This window comes from Salmo salar, chromosome ssa22 (assembly GCF_905237065.1).
Source record: "Salmo salar chromosome ssa22, Ssal_v3.1, whole genome shotgun sequence".
Classification (NCBI taxonomy): domain Eukaryota; kingdom Metazoa; phylum Chordata; class Actinopteri; order Salmoniformes; family Salmonidae; genus Salmo; species Salmo salar.
In genome coordinates, this window is record NC_059463.1 from 36192999 (window position 1) to 36208517 (window position 15519).

A 15519-nucleotide genomic window follows, 5' to 3' on the forward strand; every position below is an offset into this window, starting at 1 on the left:
CAAGGTAAACCAGATGAAAGGGGAAGAAATGTGGGGTGTAATGAGCGAAAATAACCAGACCACAACCCAAACTCAATGTTAGCCCTCAGGGGATGTTTAGTAAAGTAATTAAACAAACAATATAAGACACCCATAAAGAATCAGTAAGAAAACAAAAAAAACAACAACCAGGGAAGGTAAGAGAAGGGAATGTTTGGGATCGGGGTCCAAGTAATGAAAATAAACAAAAGGTCCCTCCTCTTCTACACACCTAATCCTTCCTAACACACTCTAAGCCCTAACCCACTGTCCTACCTGGTTCCAAGAAAATACAAGGGTGACACCTGCCCGGCTAACCTAGTGTATAAAACAATGGGTTATCTACGTGGGAATGTACACCCATGGGCAGATCTACCTTTTCCCTTCTCCAGGTAGGGTGGAGTACCTCAAGAGGACAGGCTGAAACACAAACAAAGATAAATTAAAACAACAACTCATCAACTAGCCAAAAAACAAGTGTCCCCTCTCTCTTCTTCTGGGTTCACACGGCAAACAGTTATCCTCTCCTCAATCAGCTACAGCTGCCAGGACTCCGGACCGAAGCCACGCCCACCATCGTCAGCCGCAACTCGGTACACCTGTAATGCCTAGGACACAAACACACAAACATGGGAAAATGGGGAGCAAGAAAAACGTGTCACACGTAACAGCAGAGATAGCCTGCAGTGTTCTGTCTTACTATCCAGGTCCGTGCCCAAACAATTTGAGCTTCTACTTTTAAAAATCCACCTTTCCAGACACAAGTCTCTCACTGTTGCCGCTTGCTATAGACCACCTTCTGCCCCCAGCTGTACACCATATGTGAATTGATTGCCCCCCATCTATCTTCAGAGCTTGTGCTGTTAGGTGACCGAAACTGGGCCATGCTTAACACCCTGGCCATCCTACAATCTAAGATTGATCAATGAACCTACCAGGTACAGCCCCAAATCCGTAAACACGGGCACCCTCATAGATATCATCCTAACCAACCTGCCCTCCAAATACACCTCTGCTGTCTTCAACCAGGATCTCAGCGATCACTGCTTCATTGCCTGCGTCCGTAATGGGTCTGCGGTCAAACGACCACCCCTCATCACTGTCAAACGCTTCTTAAAACACTTCAGCGAGCAGGCCTTTATAATCGACCTGGCCCGGGTATCCTGGAAGGATATTAACCTCATTCCGTCAGTAGAGGATGCCTGGTTATTCTTTAATAGTGCTTTCCTCACCATCTTAAATAAGCACGCCCCATTCCAAAAATGTAGAACCAGGAACAGATATAGCCCTTGGTTCACTCCAGACCTGACTGCCCTTGACCAGCACAAAAACATCCTGCGGCGTACTGCATTAGCATCGAATAGCCCCTGCGATATGCAACTTTTCAGGGAAGTTAGGAACCAATATACACAGGCAGTTAGGAAAGCAAAGGCTAGCTTTTTCAAACAGAAATGTGCATCCTGTAGCTCAAACTCCAAAAAGTTCTGGGTCACTGTAAAGTCCATGGAGAATAAGAGCACCTCCTCCCAGCTGCCCACTGCACTGAGGCTAGGAAACACTGTCACCACCAATAAATCCGCGATAATTGAGAATTTCAATAAGCATTTTTCTACAGCTGGCCATGCTTTCCACCTGGCTACCCCTACCCCGGTCAACTGCCTTGCGCCCCCCACAGCAACTTGCCCAAGCCTCCCCCATTTCTCCTTCACCCAAATCCAGATAGCAAATGTTCTGAAAGAACTGCAAAATCTGGACCCCTACAAATCAGCCGGGCTAGACAATCTGGACCCTCTCTTTCTAAAATTATCCACCGAAATTGTTGCAACCCATATTACTAGCCTGTTCAACCTCTCTTTCGTATCATCTGAGATCCCCAAAGATTGGAAAGCTGCCGCAGTCATCCCCCTCTTCAAAGTGGGAGACACTCCAGACCCAAACTGTTACAGACCTATATCTATCCTACCCTGCCTTTCTAAGGTCTTCGAAAGCCAAGTTAACAAACAGATCACCGACCACGTCAAATCCTACCGTACCTTCTCCACTATGCAATCTGGTTTCCGAGCTGGTCATGGGTGCACCTCAGCCATGCTCAAGGTCCTAAACAATATCATAACCGCCATTGATAAGAGACAATACTGTGCAGCTGTATTCATCGCCAAGGCTTTCGACTCTGTCAATCACAGCATTCTTATCGGCAGATTCAACAGCCTTGGTTTCTCAAATGACTGCCTCGCCTGGTACACCAACTACTTCTCAGACAGAGTTCAGTGTGTCAAATCGGAGGGCCTGTTGTCCGGACCTCTGGCAGTCTCTATGGGGATGCCACAGGGTTCAATCCTTGGGCCGACTCTTTTCTCTGTATACATCAATGATGCTGCTCTTGCTGCTGGTGATTCTCTGATCCACCTCTACGCAGACCATATCATTCTGTATACTTCTGGCCCTTCTTTGGACACTGTGCTAACTAACCTCCAGACGAGCTTCAATGCCATACAACTCTCCTTCCGTGGCCTCCAACTGCTCTTAAATACAAGTAAAACTAAATGCATGCTCTTCAACCGATCGCTGCCCACACCTGCCTGCACGTCCAGCATCACTAATCTGGATGGTTCTGACTTAGAATATGTGGACAACTACAAATAACTAGGTGTCTGGTTAGACTGTAAACTCTCCTTCCAGACTCACATTAACCTGTTAGGGCTAGGGGGCAGTATTTTCACAGCTGGATAAAAAACGTACCCGATTTAATCGGATTATTACTCCTGCCCAGAAACTAGAATATGCATATAATTATTATCTTTGGATAGAAAACACTCCAAAGTTTCTAAAACTGTTTGAATGGTGTCTGTGAGTATAACAGAACTCATTTGGCAGGCCAAAACCTGAGAAGATTCCATGCAGGAAGTGCCCTGTCTGACAATTTCTTGCCCTTCTTGATTATCTCTATCCATTACAGAGGATCTCTGCTGTTACGTGACACTTCCTACGGCTCCCATGGGCTCTCAGAAGGCGGCAAAAAGCTGAATCGTGGCTTTGCAGGCTCTGCCTGAAAAAAAAGTAGCGCGTTTGGGTAGTGGCTGGTTACAGTACTGTGAGACTCAGGCTCGTGCCCGCGTCGACCCCATGCTTTGTTTTCTTTTGTCTGTTTACCTAAACGCAGATTCCCGGTCGGAATATTATCGCTTTTTTACGAGAAAAATGGCATAAAAATTGATTTTAAACAGTGGTTGACATGCTTCGAAGTACGGTAATGGAATATTTAGAAATCTTTTGTCACGAACTGCGCCATGCTCGTGACCCTTATTTACACTTCGGATAGTGTCTTGAACGCACGAACAAAACGCCGCTATTTGGATATAACGATGGATTATTTTGAACCAAACCAACATTTCTTATTGAAGTAGAAGTCCTGGGAGTGCATTCTGACGAAGACAGCAAAGGTAATAACATTTTTCTAATAATAAATCTGACTTTGGTGAAGGCTAAACTTGCTGGGTGTCTAAATAGCTAGCCCTGTGATGCCGGGCTATGTACTCAGAATATTGCAAAATGTGCTTTCACCGAAAAGCTATTTTAAAATCGGACACCTCAATTGCACAAAGGAGTTCTGTATCTATAATTCTTAAAATAATTGTTATGTTTTTTGTGAACGTTTATCGTGAGTAATTTAGTAAATTCACCGGAGGTTTGCGGGGGGTATGCTAGTTCTGAACGTCACATGCTAATGTAAAAAGCTGGTTTTTGATATAAATATGAACTTGATTGAACAAAACATGCATGTATTGTATAACATAATGTCCTAGGTGTGTCATCTGATGAAGATCATCAAAGGTTAGTGCTGCATTTAGCTGTGGTTTTGTTTTTTGTGACATTATATGCTAGCTTGAAAAATGGGTGTCTGATTATTTCTGGCTGGGTACTCTGCTGACATAATCTAATGTTTTGCTTTCGCTGTAAAGCCTTTTTGAAATCGGACAGTGTGGTTAGATAAAGGAGAGTCTTGTCTTTAAAATGCTGTGAAATAGTCATATGTTTGAAAAATGGAAGTTTTCGGATTTTAGAGGAGTTTGTATTTCGCACCACGCCCATCATTGGATATTGGAGCAGGTGTTCCGCTAGCGGAACGTCTAGATGTAAGAGGTTTTAAGCATCTCCAATCCAAAATTAAATCTAGAATCAGCTTCCTATTTCGCAACAAAGCATCCTTCACTCATGCTGCCAAACATACCCTCGTAAAACTGACTATCCTATCGATCCTTCGGCAATGTCATTTACAAAATAGCCTCCAACACTCTACTCAGCAAATTGGATGCAGTCTATCACAGTGCCATCCTTTTTGTCACCACGCCCCATATACTACCCACCACTGCGACCTGTATGCTCTCGTTGGCTGGCCCTCGCTTCATATTCGTCGCCAAACCCACTGGCTCCAGGTCATCTATAAGTCTTTGCTAGGTAAAGCCCTGCCTTATCTCAGCTCACTGGTCACCATAGCAGCACCCATAGCACGCGCTCCACCAGGTATATTTCACTGGTCACCCCCAAAGCCAATTCCTCATCCGGCCACCTTTCCTTCCAGTTCTCTGCTGCCAATGATTGGAATGAAGTGCAAAAATCACTGAAGCTGGAGACTCATATCTCCCTCACTAGATTTAAGCACCAGCTGTCAGAGCAGGTCACAAATCACTGCACCTGTACATAGCTCATCTGTAAATAGCCCATCCAACTACCTCATCCCCATACTGTTATTTATTTTATTTATTTTGGTCCTTTGCAACCCAGTATCTCTACTTGCACACTCATCTTCTGCACATCTATCACTCCAGTGTTTCATTGCTATATTTGTAATTTTGTCTTACCTCTCTTATCCTACCTCATTTGCACACATTGTATATAGATGTTTTTTATTGTATTATTGACTGTATGTTTGTTTATTCCATGTGTACTCTGTGTTGTTGTTTCTGTCTCACTTGCTTTGCTTTATCTTGGCTAGGTCACAGTTGTAAATGAGAACTTGTTCTCAACTAGCCTACCTGGTTAAATAAAGGTGAAATAAAAAGAATAAAATAAAAATTTAGACAACAGTTTATTAGATACATGTCCCTAACAATTACATGTTCAGTGTCCTAATAACCAATGCGACTGTATATTCTGTATCACAAATCCTCTTCCGGTGTTCCTCTAGGAATTCGTGTAAGGTGAAGAAGTATGAAAACCAGTCCCTGGTCCTGAATGTCTGCAATCAGGTGTGTGTGTGTGTGTGTGTGTGTGTGTGTGTGTGTGTGTGTGTGTGTGTGTGTGTGTGTGTGTGTGTGTGTGTGTGTGTGTGTGTGTGTGTGTGCGTAACTGCTTGTGCAATATCAGCTGAATATAACCTTGCTACAGTGACACTGCAATGTCTATTACTCAGTAGGTTACCTTACCTGCAAACACACACACACACACACACACACACACACACACACACACACACACACACACACACACACACACACACACACACACACACACACACACACACACACACACACACACACACACACACACACACACACACAGCTTCTTTCTCTCATGCTGACAGGTGCATCCCTTTCTTACAGTCTCATCACTGTGTCCATAGCACTGCGGTACAGCCCTGGCGTGTTGACAGATGCATGAATCATCACTCAGCACGTGTTCATCAGTCTGTAGATGCCATGTGCCATCAAGTTTTATCGCATCCCATAGCACTCCAATTGACTATTAAACTACCTCAAGTGAACCACCTAATCTACTACTTTGAGAAACAAAACAAAAGTATTGTAGAAATCAAGTGTTATTTGCATGTTAAAATGCATATGGAATGCACCATGCAATATTACGGCATTGTTCACGTTTTTTGTCGGTGGACTCTCTATTCAGATTTGACAGTGTGGCTCAGTAGTTCCCAGCCTGTGGTTCCCATCCCAGCTTACCAGATGGAATACATTCAATTCAATATAGTAATGACACCACGGGTGTTCTATCTGACTGTAGGCTGACGGTATGCTGACACTCCATTCTCTTGTTTACAGGAAGAGGATGCGATGGTGTCACAGGTCCAAGAAATGCCCCGCCGCGTTCGCCATGCCACCGATGAGGAAAAGCTGGCTTGCAGTGAAATCATGGGGCAGAAAGCCAAGGATGAGGCCGGGGTGGTGGAGGAGGAAGAAGACTCAGTGTGTGCCAAAGGCCCAGCTAAAGGCCCAACCAAAGGCCTGGCCATCACAGACAATGTCAAAAGCCAGGCAATGCTGGATGGTAAGTTTGGTTTGGCTCTCAGGGCGTTCTTTAGATTTATTCAATGACCAAGACGTAGTCAAAGGGACTCTGTTTAAAAGTCTAAAGGGGCTAGAAAACAAAAAACAAAACTTAATGCCAGCAGTCTTAGACATAAGATTAGCTCCATTAGATTACACTTGACTACAGACAAAGCAGAAAAGCAGTTTCTGGAGAGCCTCTGGGATTGTAGTCCAATAATAGTTTTTACTGCCATCTTTTGGCCATTGAAAATCAAAAGTTGTGTAAATTACTTTTCCATCTCCATCCCCATCAGAGCATGTTAGCAGAGTTGAGCGGTTGGAAATCCCGCTCATTGCTCATGGAATCACCGCTCCGGCGCTCCATGTCCTTTCATAAGGCACTGCTAAAAACCACTCAGTGCTCACAGGAAAAAAAAACTCCCGCTCCAAATTCGCTCCATTCATTAAAATCACAATTGATCACATCTATTATTGTGACTGCCTGGACCTACCAATTGGTTTTTAGATATTGAAACCAAACCATATGGATTTGAATTGAAAAGTATTTTAATAAACACCAAAAGGTGAATGTAAGAAGCAAACATAATTTTAAATAGGCTACATGTCACATTAAATGGCATATAAACACTAAATAGGTCAGCAGACAGACAGAAAAATGACTTTGCTTATATTATGAGCTGGCCAGCAGCTGATAATATCCTCTCCACACTTGCAGCCACTGGTCATGCGAAACACCTTTTTGGCCACTCTTGCCAGGCTGGGCAGAGATGCAGAGTTTCTGTTTTTCAGGGTCTGAATACTTAGGTAAATAAGGTGTTTCTGTTTTTTATTTTTAATCCATTTGCAAAAATGCATTATGGGGTATTGTGTGTAGATTGCTGAGGATATTTTTTTATTTAATCAATTTTAGAACAATGCTGTAACATATCAAAATGTGGAAAAAAATCAAGGGATCTTTCCGAAGGCACTATAAATATTTTGCTACAATGACACACTTAGTTATCTACCCACCTCGTTCCTTTCTGTTAGCATGTGCACGTACTATGTACACCATCATGCTGTTGGGATAAGTGTCTTTTCAGATTCCACAATGATTCTTTAGTTGTTGACACTACATCACCGCGCTCCCTCTCTTGCTCTTGGTCCTCATCTTTGTAAGTCACCTTGATTTAGAACCAAAGTGTTTTATCACTTTCTTTATGAAAATATTTAGCTCCAGCTCCGCTCTGCTCACATACTCTGATCCCCATAATACTTATTCATGTATTATTGTCTTCCTCTCAGAGCCACAGGCGAGGATAACACACTATATGGAGGAAAATGACATTTGCATTTCAGTAAGTAGGCTTAGATCTTTTGATTTGTCTCTAAGATTTGTTATCCTTTTCAATAGAAGCCAGTTTGCATTAGAGCACAGATTGACATGTTTTGTCCTTGGTGTCTACAGAGTGAAGAGCTGTCAATCACCCCAAGGCCAAAGTTGATTGGCTGCAAGGGACACGATGACAAAGGTAGTCCCTCCTCCATGGATACCATATCGCTAAATGAGATGGACAAAGCAGCGGTGCTCACCTTGATCAGAGAGGAGGTATAGTAACTGACCAATAGTGGTTATTATACAAAACGGAAAATATCTGGGTCATGTTCATTAGGCACCAAATTGAAGAAAACGGACTGAAATAGGGAGGTACTATCTGGATATATCTAATTAGAAATGCAAATTTTCATTTCCCATTGCCTGCCCTAAAGAACACAACCTATGTTGCACTAAGAGCTAGCCCTCTGAGCTAAAGGCCCAGTTCCCTGATTGCTGACTGTCACTGTAGTACTGCACACTCACTGCAGTGCTTCTATTATACCATAGTAAACATACTCAAACTCTCAACAAGTACTGATGTAGGATCTTCATTTTATCAACCTGTTAAAGGAAAACTTTCCTGCAATGCAGGAAATGTAAAATGTGTAGTGTATTTTAGGTTTAAAAAGGTTTCTGAAGTTTGTAATTTCCACTTTGAAATTTCAGACTTGATTTTCCCTTTAAGAAAAAACAACCCCTACATGTCCATTAATTATGATCCATATAATAATTGACATTTCCTGTTGCTGCAGGATTATTTTCCAGCTGTAGAAACTGGCTCAAATTAAGATCCTGCATCTGTAGCAAGCAACTGGATGCCTGCCAAGCCTATGTTAAGCATAGTGTTTCTCCCCAACAGATAATCACTAAAGAGATAGAGGCCAATGAGTGGAAGAGAAAGTATGAAGACAGTCATATGGAGGTGTTAGAGATGAGGTATTATATGGCACTGTTGTTTTAGTTCGACATAATTCAAAGTGAATCATATATAACATGAAAACTCACAAGAAAGCTTTTAGACTGAAAATTAACCTTTTTATTTGTATTTATATCTCTCCTTGTGTTTATTCATCTCTTGTAGGAAAATAGTGGTGGAGTACGAGAAAACAGTTGCACAGATGATTGGTAAATCTTGATGAGTTAATTATCTGCAGTGATATGAAATCACAGGATAGGTGAAAGCAATATAGTTGATACCTACCAGCTTATGACTTTCAGCTTTTTCATACCCCTAGACTTATTCCACATTTTGTTGTTCCAGCCTGATTTCAAAATGCATCAACAACAAAAAAAATTCTCCCCTGCTGCACACAATACCTCATAATAACAAAGTGAAAACATGTTTTTAGAAAATGTAGCACATTTATTCATCAGGAAATGGAAATGAATGTATTGAGAAATTAACAGTTATCTTTGTATTCCCTTTTTGTTATAATTTGATTGAATTCTCTTGTTTTTTTAAACATCATAGAAAATTCAGGGAACTAGACGATGATAGCAAGCCTATTTAGGCTATTGAGACACCCTTGTACCCTTAGTCCTTGTTTGGACGTATCTCAACTCAGTGACCTTTGACCTGTAAACTTTTCAGAGGATGAGCAGCACAAGAGGAGTGTCCTGGGCTCCCAGAAGAGTGTCCAGCAGGTGACTCTGGAGCGGGACCAGGCCCTGGCCGACCTCAACTCTGTGGAGCGCTCACTCTCGGACCTCTTTAGACGTTACGAGAACATGAAGACCATCCTGGAAGGCTTTAAGAAGGTATGTGAGACTTGAGAGAATGTTTAGGAAGGTATGTGTTAACGTGAGACTCGAGAGAAGGTTTAACCTGTCTGGGCTAGGGGGCAGTATTTTCACGGCCGGATGAAAAACGTACCCGATTTAAACAGGTTACTACTCTGGCCCAGAAACTAGAATATGCATATTATTAGTAGATTTGGATAGAAAACACTCTGAAGGTTCTAAAACTGTTTGAATGGTGTCTGTGAGTATAACAGAACTCATATGGCAGGCAGAAACCTGAGAAAAATCCAAGCAGGAAGTGAAAAGAGAATTGTAGTTCTTCTTTTGATTCTCTATCGAAGCTCCAGTGTCTGTGGGGGATGTTGCACTTCCTAAGGCTTCCATTGGCTGTCTAAAGCCTTCAGAAAGTGGTTTGAGCATTTTCCTGTCACTGGGCAGAGTATAGGAGCTCAGTTACTGAGTGGTCTGCCTGGCAACAAAGGGATTGGATATGCTCGGTCCCGCGAGGGCGCCCCTCCTTCTTTTTCTTCTTGAATGAATATGCTATTGTCCGGTTGGAATATTATCGCAATTTTACGTTAAAAATACCATAAAGATTGATTTTAAACAGCGTTTAACATGCTTCTAAGTACGGTAATGGAACATTTTGACTTTTCGTCTCTCGTTCCGCGCTCGCTCGTTATGCTTTTGGATAAGTGATCTGTACGCACGAACAAAACGGAGGTATTTGGACATAAATATGGATTATTTCAAACAAAAACAACATTTCTTGTGGAAGTAGCAGTCCTGGGAGTGCATTCTGACGAAGATCAGCAAAGGTAATACAATATTTCAAATACTAATTCTGAGTTTAGGTTGCCCCGAATTTGGCGGGTGTCTGAATAGCTCGCCGTGATGGCTGAGCTATGTACTCAGAATATTGAAAAATGTGCTTTCTCCGTAAAGCTATTTTAAAATCTGACACAGCGGTTGCATAAAGGAGTAGTCTATCTATAATTCTTAAAATAATTGTTATGTATTTTGTCAACGTTTATGATGAGTATTTTTTGTAAATTGATGTGCACATTCACCGGACGTTTTGGTGGGAATACATTTTCTGAACATCACGCTCCAATGTAAAATGCTGTTTTTGGATATAAATATGAACTTTATCAAACAAAACATACATGTATTGTGTAACATAATGTCCTAGGAGTGTCTTCTGATGAAGATCGTCAAAGGTTAGTGCTTCATTTAGCTGTGTTTTGGGTTTTATTGACACATGTCCTTGCTTGGAAAATGGCTGTGTGATTATTTTTGTCTATGTACTCTCCTAACATAATCTAATGTTTTGCTTTCGCTGTAAAGCCTTTTTGAAATCGGACAATGTGGTTAGATTAACGAGAAGTGTATCTTTAAAATGGTGTAAAATAGTCGTATGTTTGAGAAAGTTGAATTATGACATTTTGTTGTTTTTGAATTTTCCGCCCTGATATTTCACTGGCTGTGTCCCGCAGGTGGGACGCTGGCGTCCCACCTAGCCCATAGAAGTTAAGAAGGTATGCGTGATACCAGTGGAGGCTGGTGGGAGGAGCTATAGGCAGACAGGCTCATTGTAATGGCTGGAATGGTGTAAATGGGAAGGAGTCAAACATCATTTCCATATGTTTGATACTGTTTCATGTATACCATTCCAGCCATTACAATGAGCCCATCCTGCTATAGCTCCTCCTACCAGCCGCTTATGCGTGACTTGTGTTAACGTTACACTAGCAAGGTTCACTCACTGTACTTGAAAGACTGTTGAGTTGAAGTAAACCTTTCTGTCTGCCCATGTTGTATTCTGTGTTTTACTTCATGTTTTGATTCTTCTTTATCTGACCTTTCGTTATCACTACTTGTAATGGAGAAATACCAACCCGCCAAAACAATACATTCGGTTGAATTCAATTTCAGATCTGTCTGTGTGTGTATCTAGAATGAAGAGGTGCTGAAGAAGTGTGCCCAAGAGTATCTGGTCCGCGTCAGACAGGAGGAGCAGAGATACCACACACTCAAAATCCATGCTGAGGAAAAACTAGACAAGTAAAGACAGACACATACACTTTTTAGTTGATTATAATTTTGATTTATTTCACCCAAAGAGATTGTTTATAATCTTAAATACATTATATATACAAAAGTATGTGGACACCCCTTCAAATTAGTGGATTCGGCTATTTCAGCCACACCCGTTGCTGACAGGTGTATATAATCGAGCACACAGCCATGCAATCTCCATGGACAAACATTGACAGTAGAATGGCCTTACAGAAGAGTTCAGTGACTTTCAATGAAGCACAGTCAACAAGTCAGTTCGTCAAATTTCTGCCCTGCTAGAGCTGCACTGGTCAACTGTAAGTGCTGTTATTGTGAAGTGGAAACATCTAGGAGCAACATCGACTCTGCCGCGAAGTGGTAGCCACACAAGCTCGCAGAATGGGACCACCGAGTACTGAAGCACATAAACATTGTCTGTCCCCTATTGCAACACTCATTATCGAGTTCCAAACTGCCTCTGGAAGCAATGTCAGCACAAGAACTGTTCGTCAGAAGCTTCATGAAATGGGTTTCCATGGCCGAACAGCCACACATAAGCCTAAGATCACCATGTGCAATGCCAAGCATCAGCTGGAGTGGTGTCAAGCTCACCGCCATTGGACTCTGGAGCAGTGGAATCGTGTTTTCTGGAGTGATGAATCACGCTTCACCATCTGGCAGTCGGACGGACGAATTGTGGTTTGGCGGATGCCGGGAGAACCCTACCTGCCCCAATGCATAGTGCCAACTGTAAACTTTGGTGGAGGAGAAATAATGGTATGTGGCTGCTTTTCATGGTTCGGGCTAGGCCACTTAGTTCCAGCAAAGGGAAATCTTAATGTTACAGCATACAATGACATTCTAGAGGATTCTATGCTTCCAACTTTGTGGCAAGAGTTTGGGGAAGGCCCTTTCCTGTTTCAGCATGACAATGCCCCCGTGCACGAAGCGAGGTCTATACATAAATTATTTGTCAAGATCAGTGTGGAAGAACTTGACGGGCCTGCACAGAGCCCTGACCTCAACCCCATCAAACACCTCTGGGATGAATTTGTACGCCAACTGCGAACCAGGCCTAATCGCCCAACATCAGTGCCCGACCTCACTAATGCGCTTGTGGCTGAATGGAAGCAAGTCCCTTCATCAATGTTCCAACATCTAGTGGAAAGCCTTCCCTGAAGAGTAAGGCTGTTATAGCAGCAAAGGGGGAACCAACTCCATATTAATGCCCATGATTTTGGAATGAGATGTTCGACTAGCAGGTGTCCACATACTTTTGGTCATGTAGTGTATATTCCTATCATCTAGCCTATTGCTTATTAGGTACAGTACACAGTGGAGGAAGAGATCTTCCTTTGGAGGTCTTTTATTTTTTATTATTTTCTTTCTCTAACGTTTTCCACTCTGCTGTGTTGCAGGGCTAATGAAGACATAGCCCAGGTGCGCTCCAAGGCCGACACAGAGAGTGTGGCTCTTCATGCCAGCCTGAGGAAAGAGCAGATGAAGGTGGACTCCTTGGAGAGAGCCCTCCACCAGAAGGTACTTGACAACATTTACTTGACTTACTCCACTTAGGGAAATATGTCTATAGAATCGGGTTGAATACATCTCGAGAATAAATCACTTTCCTTCCGGGTAACCTGGTATTTCCCGCCAAAACCGCAGGTGTCATTCAAAAGCATTATAACGCATATAAATAGGCTTATGTCTGGATTTGATTAGAGCTTTGATCGAAAATTCAATCCTGATGCAACCTGAGCCTGACTAAATACATTTATGAGCCCTACATTATTAAAGACATGTTATCATTTAGTGAGCCCAAGCCCAAAAAAGGCCAAATGATTGTGCCATTATCAAATACAGCTACCGCACATTAAGCACAACAGAAAAACATAAAAGCACATACAGTAGGTGTAGCTATGCAATGGGTAAATAAATTAATCAAGCTCCAGTAATCTTTTTGTGTGAACTGTATTGCACTGTATTAAATGGACTGGAATTACGCACCTCGTTCAAACCATGATAAAGCTGAGAGAACATGCGATTCTGTTGCAAAGTTACAAGTATAGGCTAGCGAATTTGATTTTAATTGTTCATAATATTTCCCCTAATGTTATTAGCCTACCTCTTTCTCTCTCTTGTGTTGCTTCAGTCCTTCCTCGCAACTGTTAAATTAAATACGTTTCGTTATCCTTATCTTCATCATTCTAATGACATCCTTGAATAATATAGGACTAGAATGAGATGCAGAAGGCTTTCAATTCTCTTCAAGAGGGTTGAATGGTTATGGGTCTGAATTAATAACTAGCCTATAACTAGCCCACAATAGCCTACCGCCATCTTGCGTTCGCTCTTCTTTCAGACTACCCCTGAGTTCTATTGGCTGCTGTATATTTAACATTCAGCATACAAGAGCTGGCGCCACTCTTCGAATAGTTTATTGGTGTAAGAAATGCAACAACAAAAAATGCCCAGCAAGCAATTCTAGTCTAGCTTTTCCTGCATAGGACTCCAAGTGCTAAGGAGCCTTTTTTTTTACAGTGAGAGGCCAGCGAAGCACAGGTGCATGTGTATTGCGCAAGAGACAGGGGCTATACGTTAGAAGCTTATTATGCATAACCTCTCATTCATTATGTAAATATAAGGCTAATACTGCATTGAAATTATTACCTGAAAAAGGTAGACTAGGACCTCTATATATAGGCTTATACAGTGCATTCGGAAAGTATTCAGATCCCTTGACTTTTTACAGTGTTATGTTACAGCCTTGTTCTAAAATTGATTCAATAGTTTTCCCCCCCTCATCAATCTACATACAATACCCCATAATGACAAAACAAAAATAGGTTTAGATATCTTAGCAAATTTATAAAAATAAAAACTGAAATATCACATTTACAGTCGTGGTCAAAAGTTTTGAGAATGATACAAATATTAATTTCCACAAAGTTTGCTGCTTCAGTGTCTTTAGATATTTTTGTCAGATGTTACAATGGAATACTGAAGTATTTATAATTACAAGCATTTCATAAGTGTCAAAGGCTTTTTATTGACAATTACATGAAGTTGATGCAAAGAGTCAATATTTCCAGTGTTGACCCTTCTTTTTCAAGACCTTTGCAATCTGCCCTGGCATGCTGTCAATTAACTTCTGGGCCACATCCTGACTGATTGAATTGAGGACTGAGGATTGACCACAAGTTCTCAATGGGATTAAGGTCTGGGGAGTTTACTGGCCATGGACCCAAAATATCGATGTTTTGTTCCCCGAGCCACTTAGTTTTATCCCTTTTGCCTTATGGCAAGGTGCTCCATCATGCTGGAAAAGGCATTGTTCGTCACCAAACTGTTCCTGGATGGTTGGGATAAGTTGCTCTCGGAGGATGTGTTGGTACCATTCTTTATTCATGGCTGTGTACTTAGGCAAAATTGTGAGTGAGCCCACTCCCTTGGCTGAGAAGCAACCCCACACATGAATGGTCTCAGGATGCTTTACTGTTGGCATGACACAGGACTGATGGTAGCACTCACCGTGTCTTCTCCGGACAAGCTTTTTTTCTGGATGCCCCAAACAATCGGAAAGGGGATTCATCAGAGAAAATGACTTTACCCCAGTCCTCAGCAGTCCAATCCCTGTACCTTTTGCAGAATATCAGTCTGTCCATGATGTTTTTCCTGGAGTGAAGTGGCTTCTTTGCTGCCCTTCTTGACATCAGGCCATCCTCCGAAGGTCTTTTCCTCACTGTGCGTGCAGATGTACTCACACCTGCTTGCTGCCATTCCTGAGCAAGCTCTGTACTGGTGCTCTCCCGATCCCGCAGCTGAATCAACTTTAGGAGACTGTCCTGGCGCTTTCTGGACTTTCTTGGGTGCCCTGAAGCCTTCTTCACAACAATTTGAACCGCTCTCCTTGAAGTTCTTGATGATCAGATAAATGGTTGATTTAGGTGCAATCTTACTGGCAGCAATATCCTTGCCTGTTAAGCCCTTTTTGTGCAAAGCAATGATGACGGCACGTGTTTCCTTGCAGATAACCATGGTTGACAAAGGAAGAACAATGATTCC

General features: G+C 42.1%; 1 protein-coding gene across 4 annotated transcripts in view; it reads left to right on the forward strand.

Moving 5' to 3' along the window:
* The window catches only part of LOC106586881 (transforming acidic coiled-coil-containing protein 1), a 61764-nt gene that overhangs the window by 39993 nt on the left and 6252 nt on the right, over nt 1–15519 (forward strand). For all 4 annotated transcript variants that reach the window (XM_045705456.1, XM_045705455.1, XM_045705453.1 and 1 more), the window contains 9 exons: nt 5204–5264; nt 6072–6297; nt 7584–7636; nt 7747–7887; nt 8516–8592; nt 8738–8781; nt 9248–9414; nt 11354–11460; nt 12873–12993. In XM_045705456.1, coding sequence (XP_045561412.1) covers nt 5204–5264; nt 6072–6297; nt 7584–7636; nt 7747–7887; nt 8516–8592; nt 8738–8781; nt 9248–9414; nt 11354–11460; nt 12873–12993 — 997 coding nt within the window. The remainder of the gene's footprint in view (nt 1–5203; nt 5265–6071; nt 6298–7583; nt 7637–7746; nt 7888–8515; nt 8593–8737; nt 8782–9247; nt 9415–11353; nt 11461–12872; nt 12994–15519) is intronic.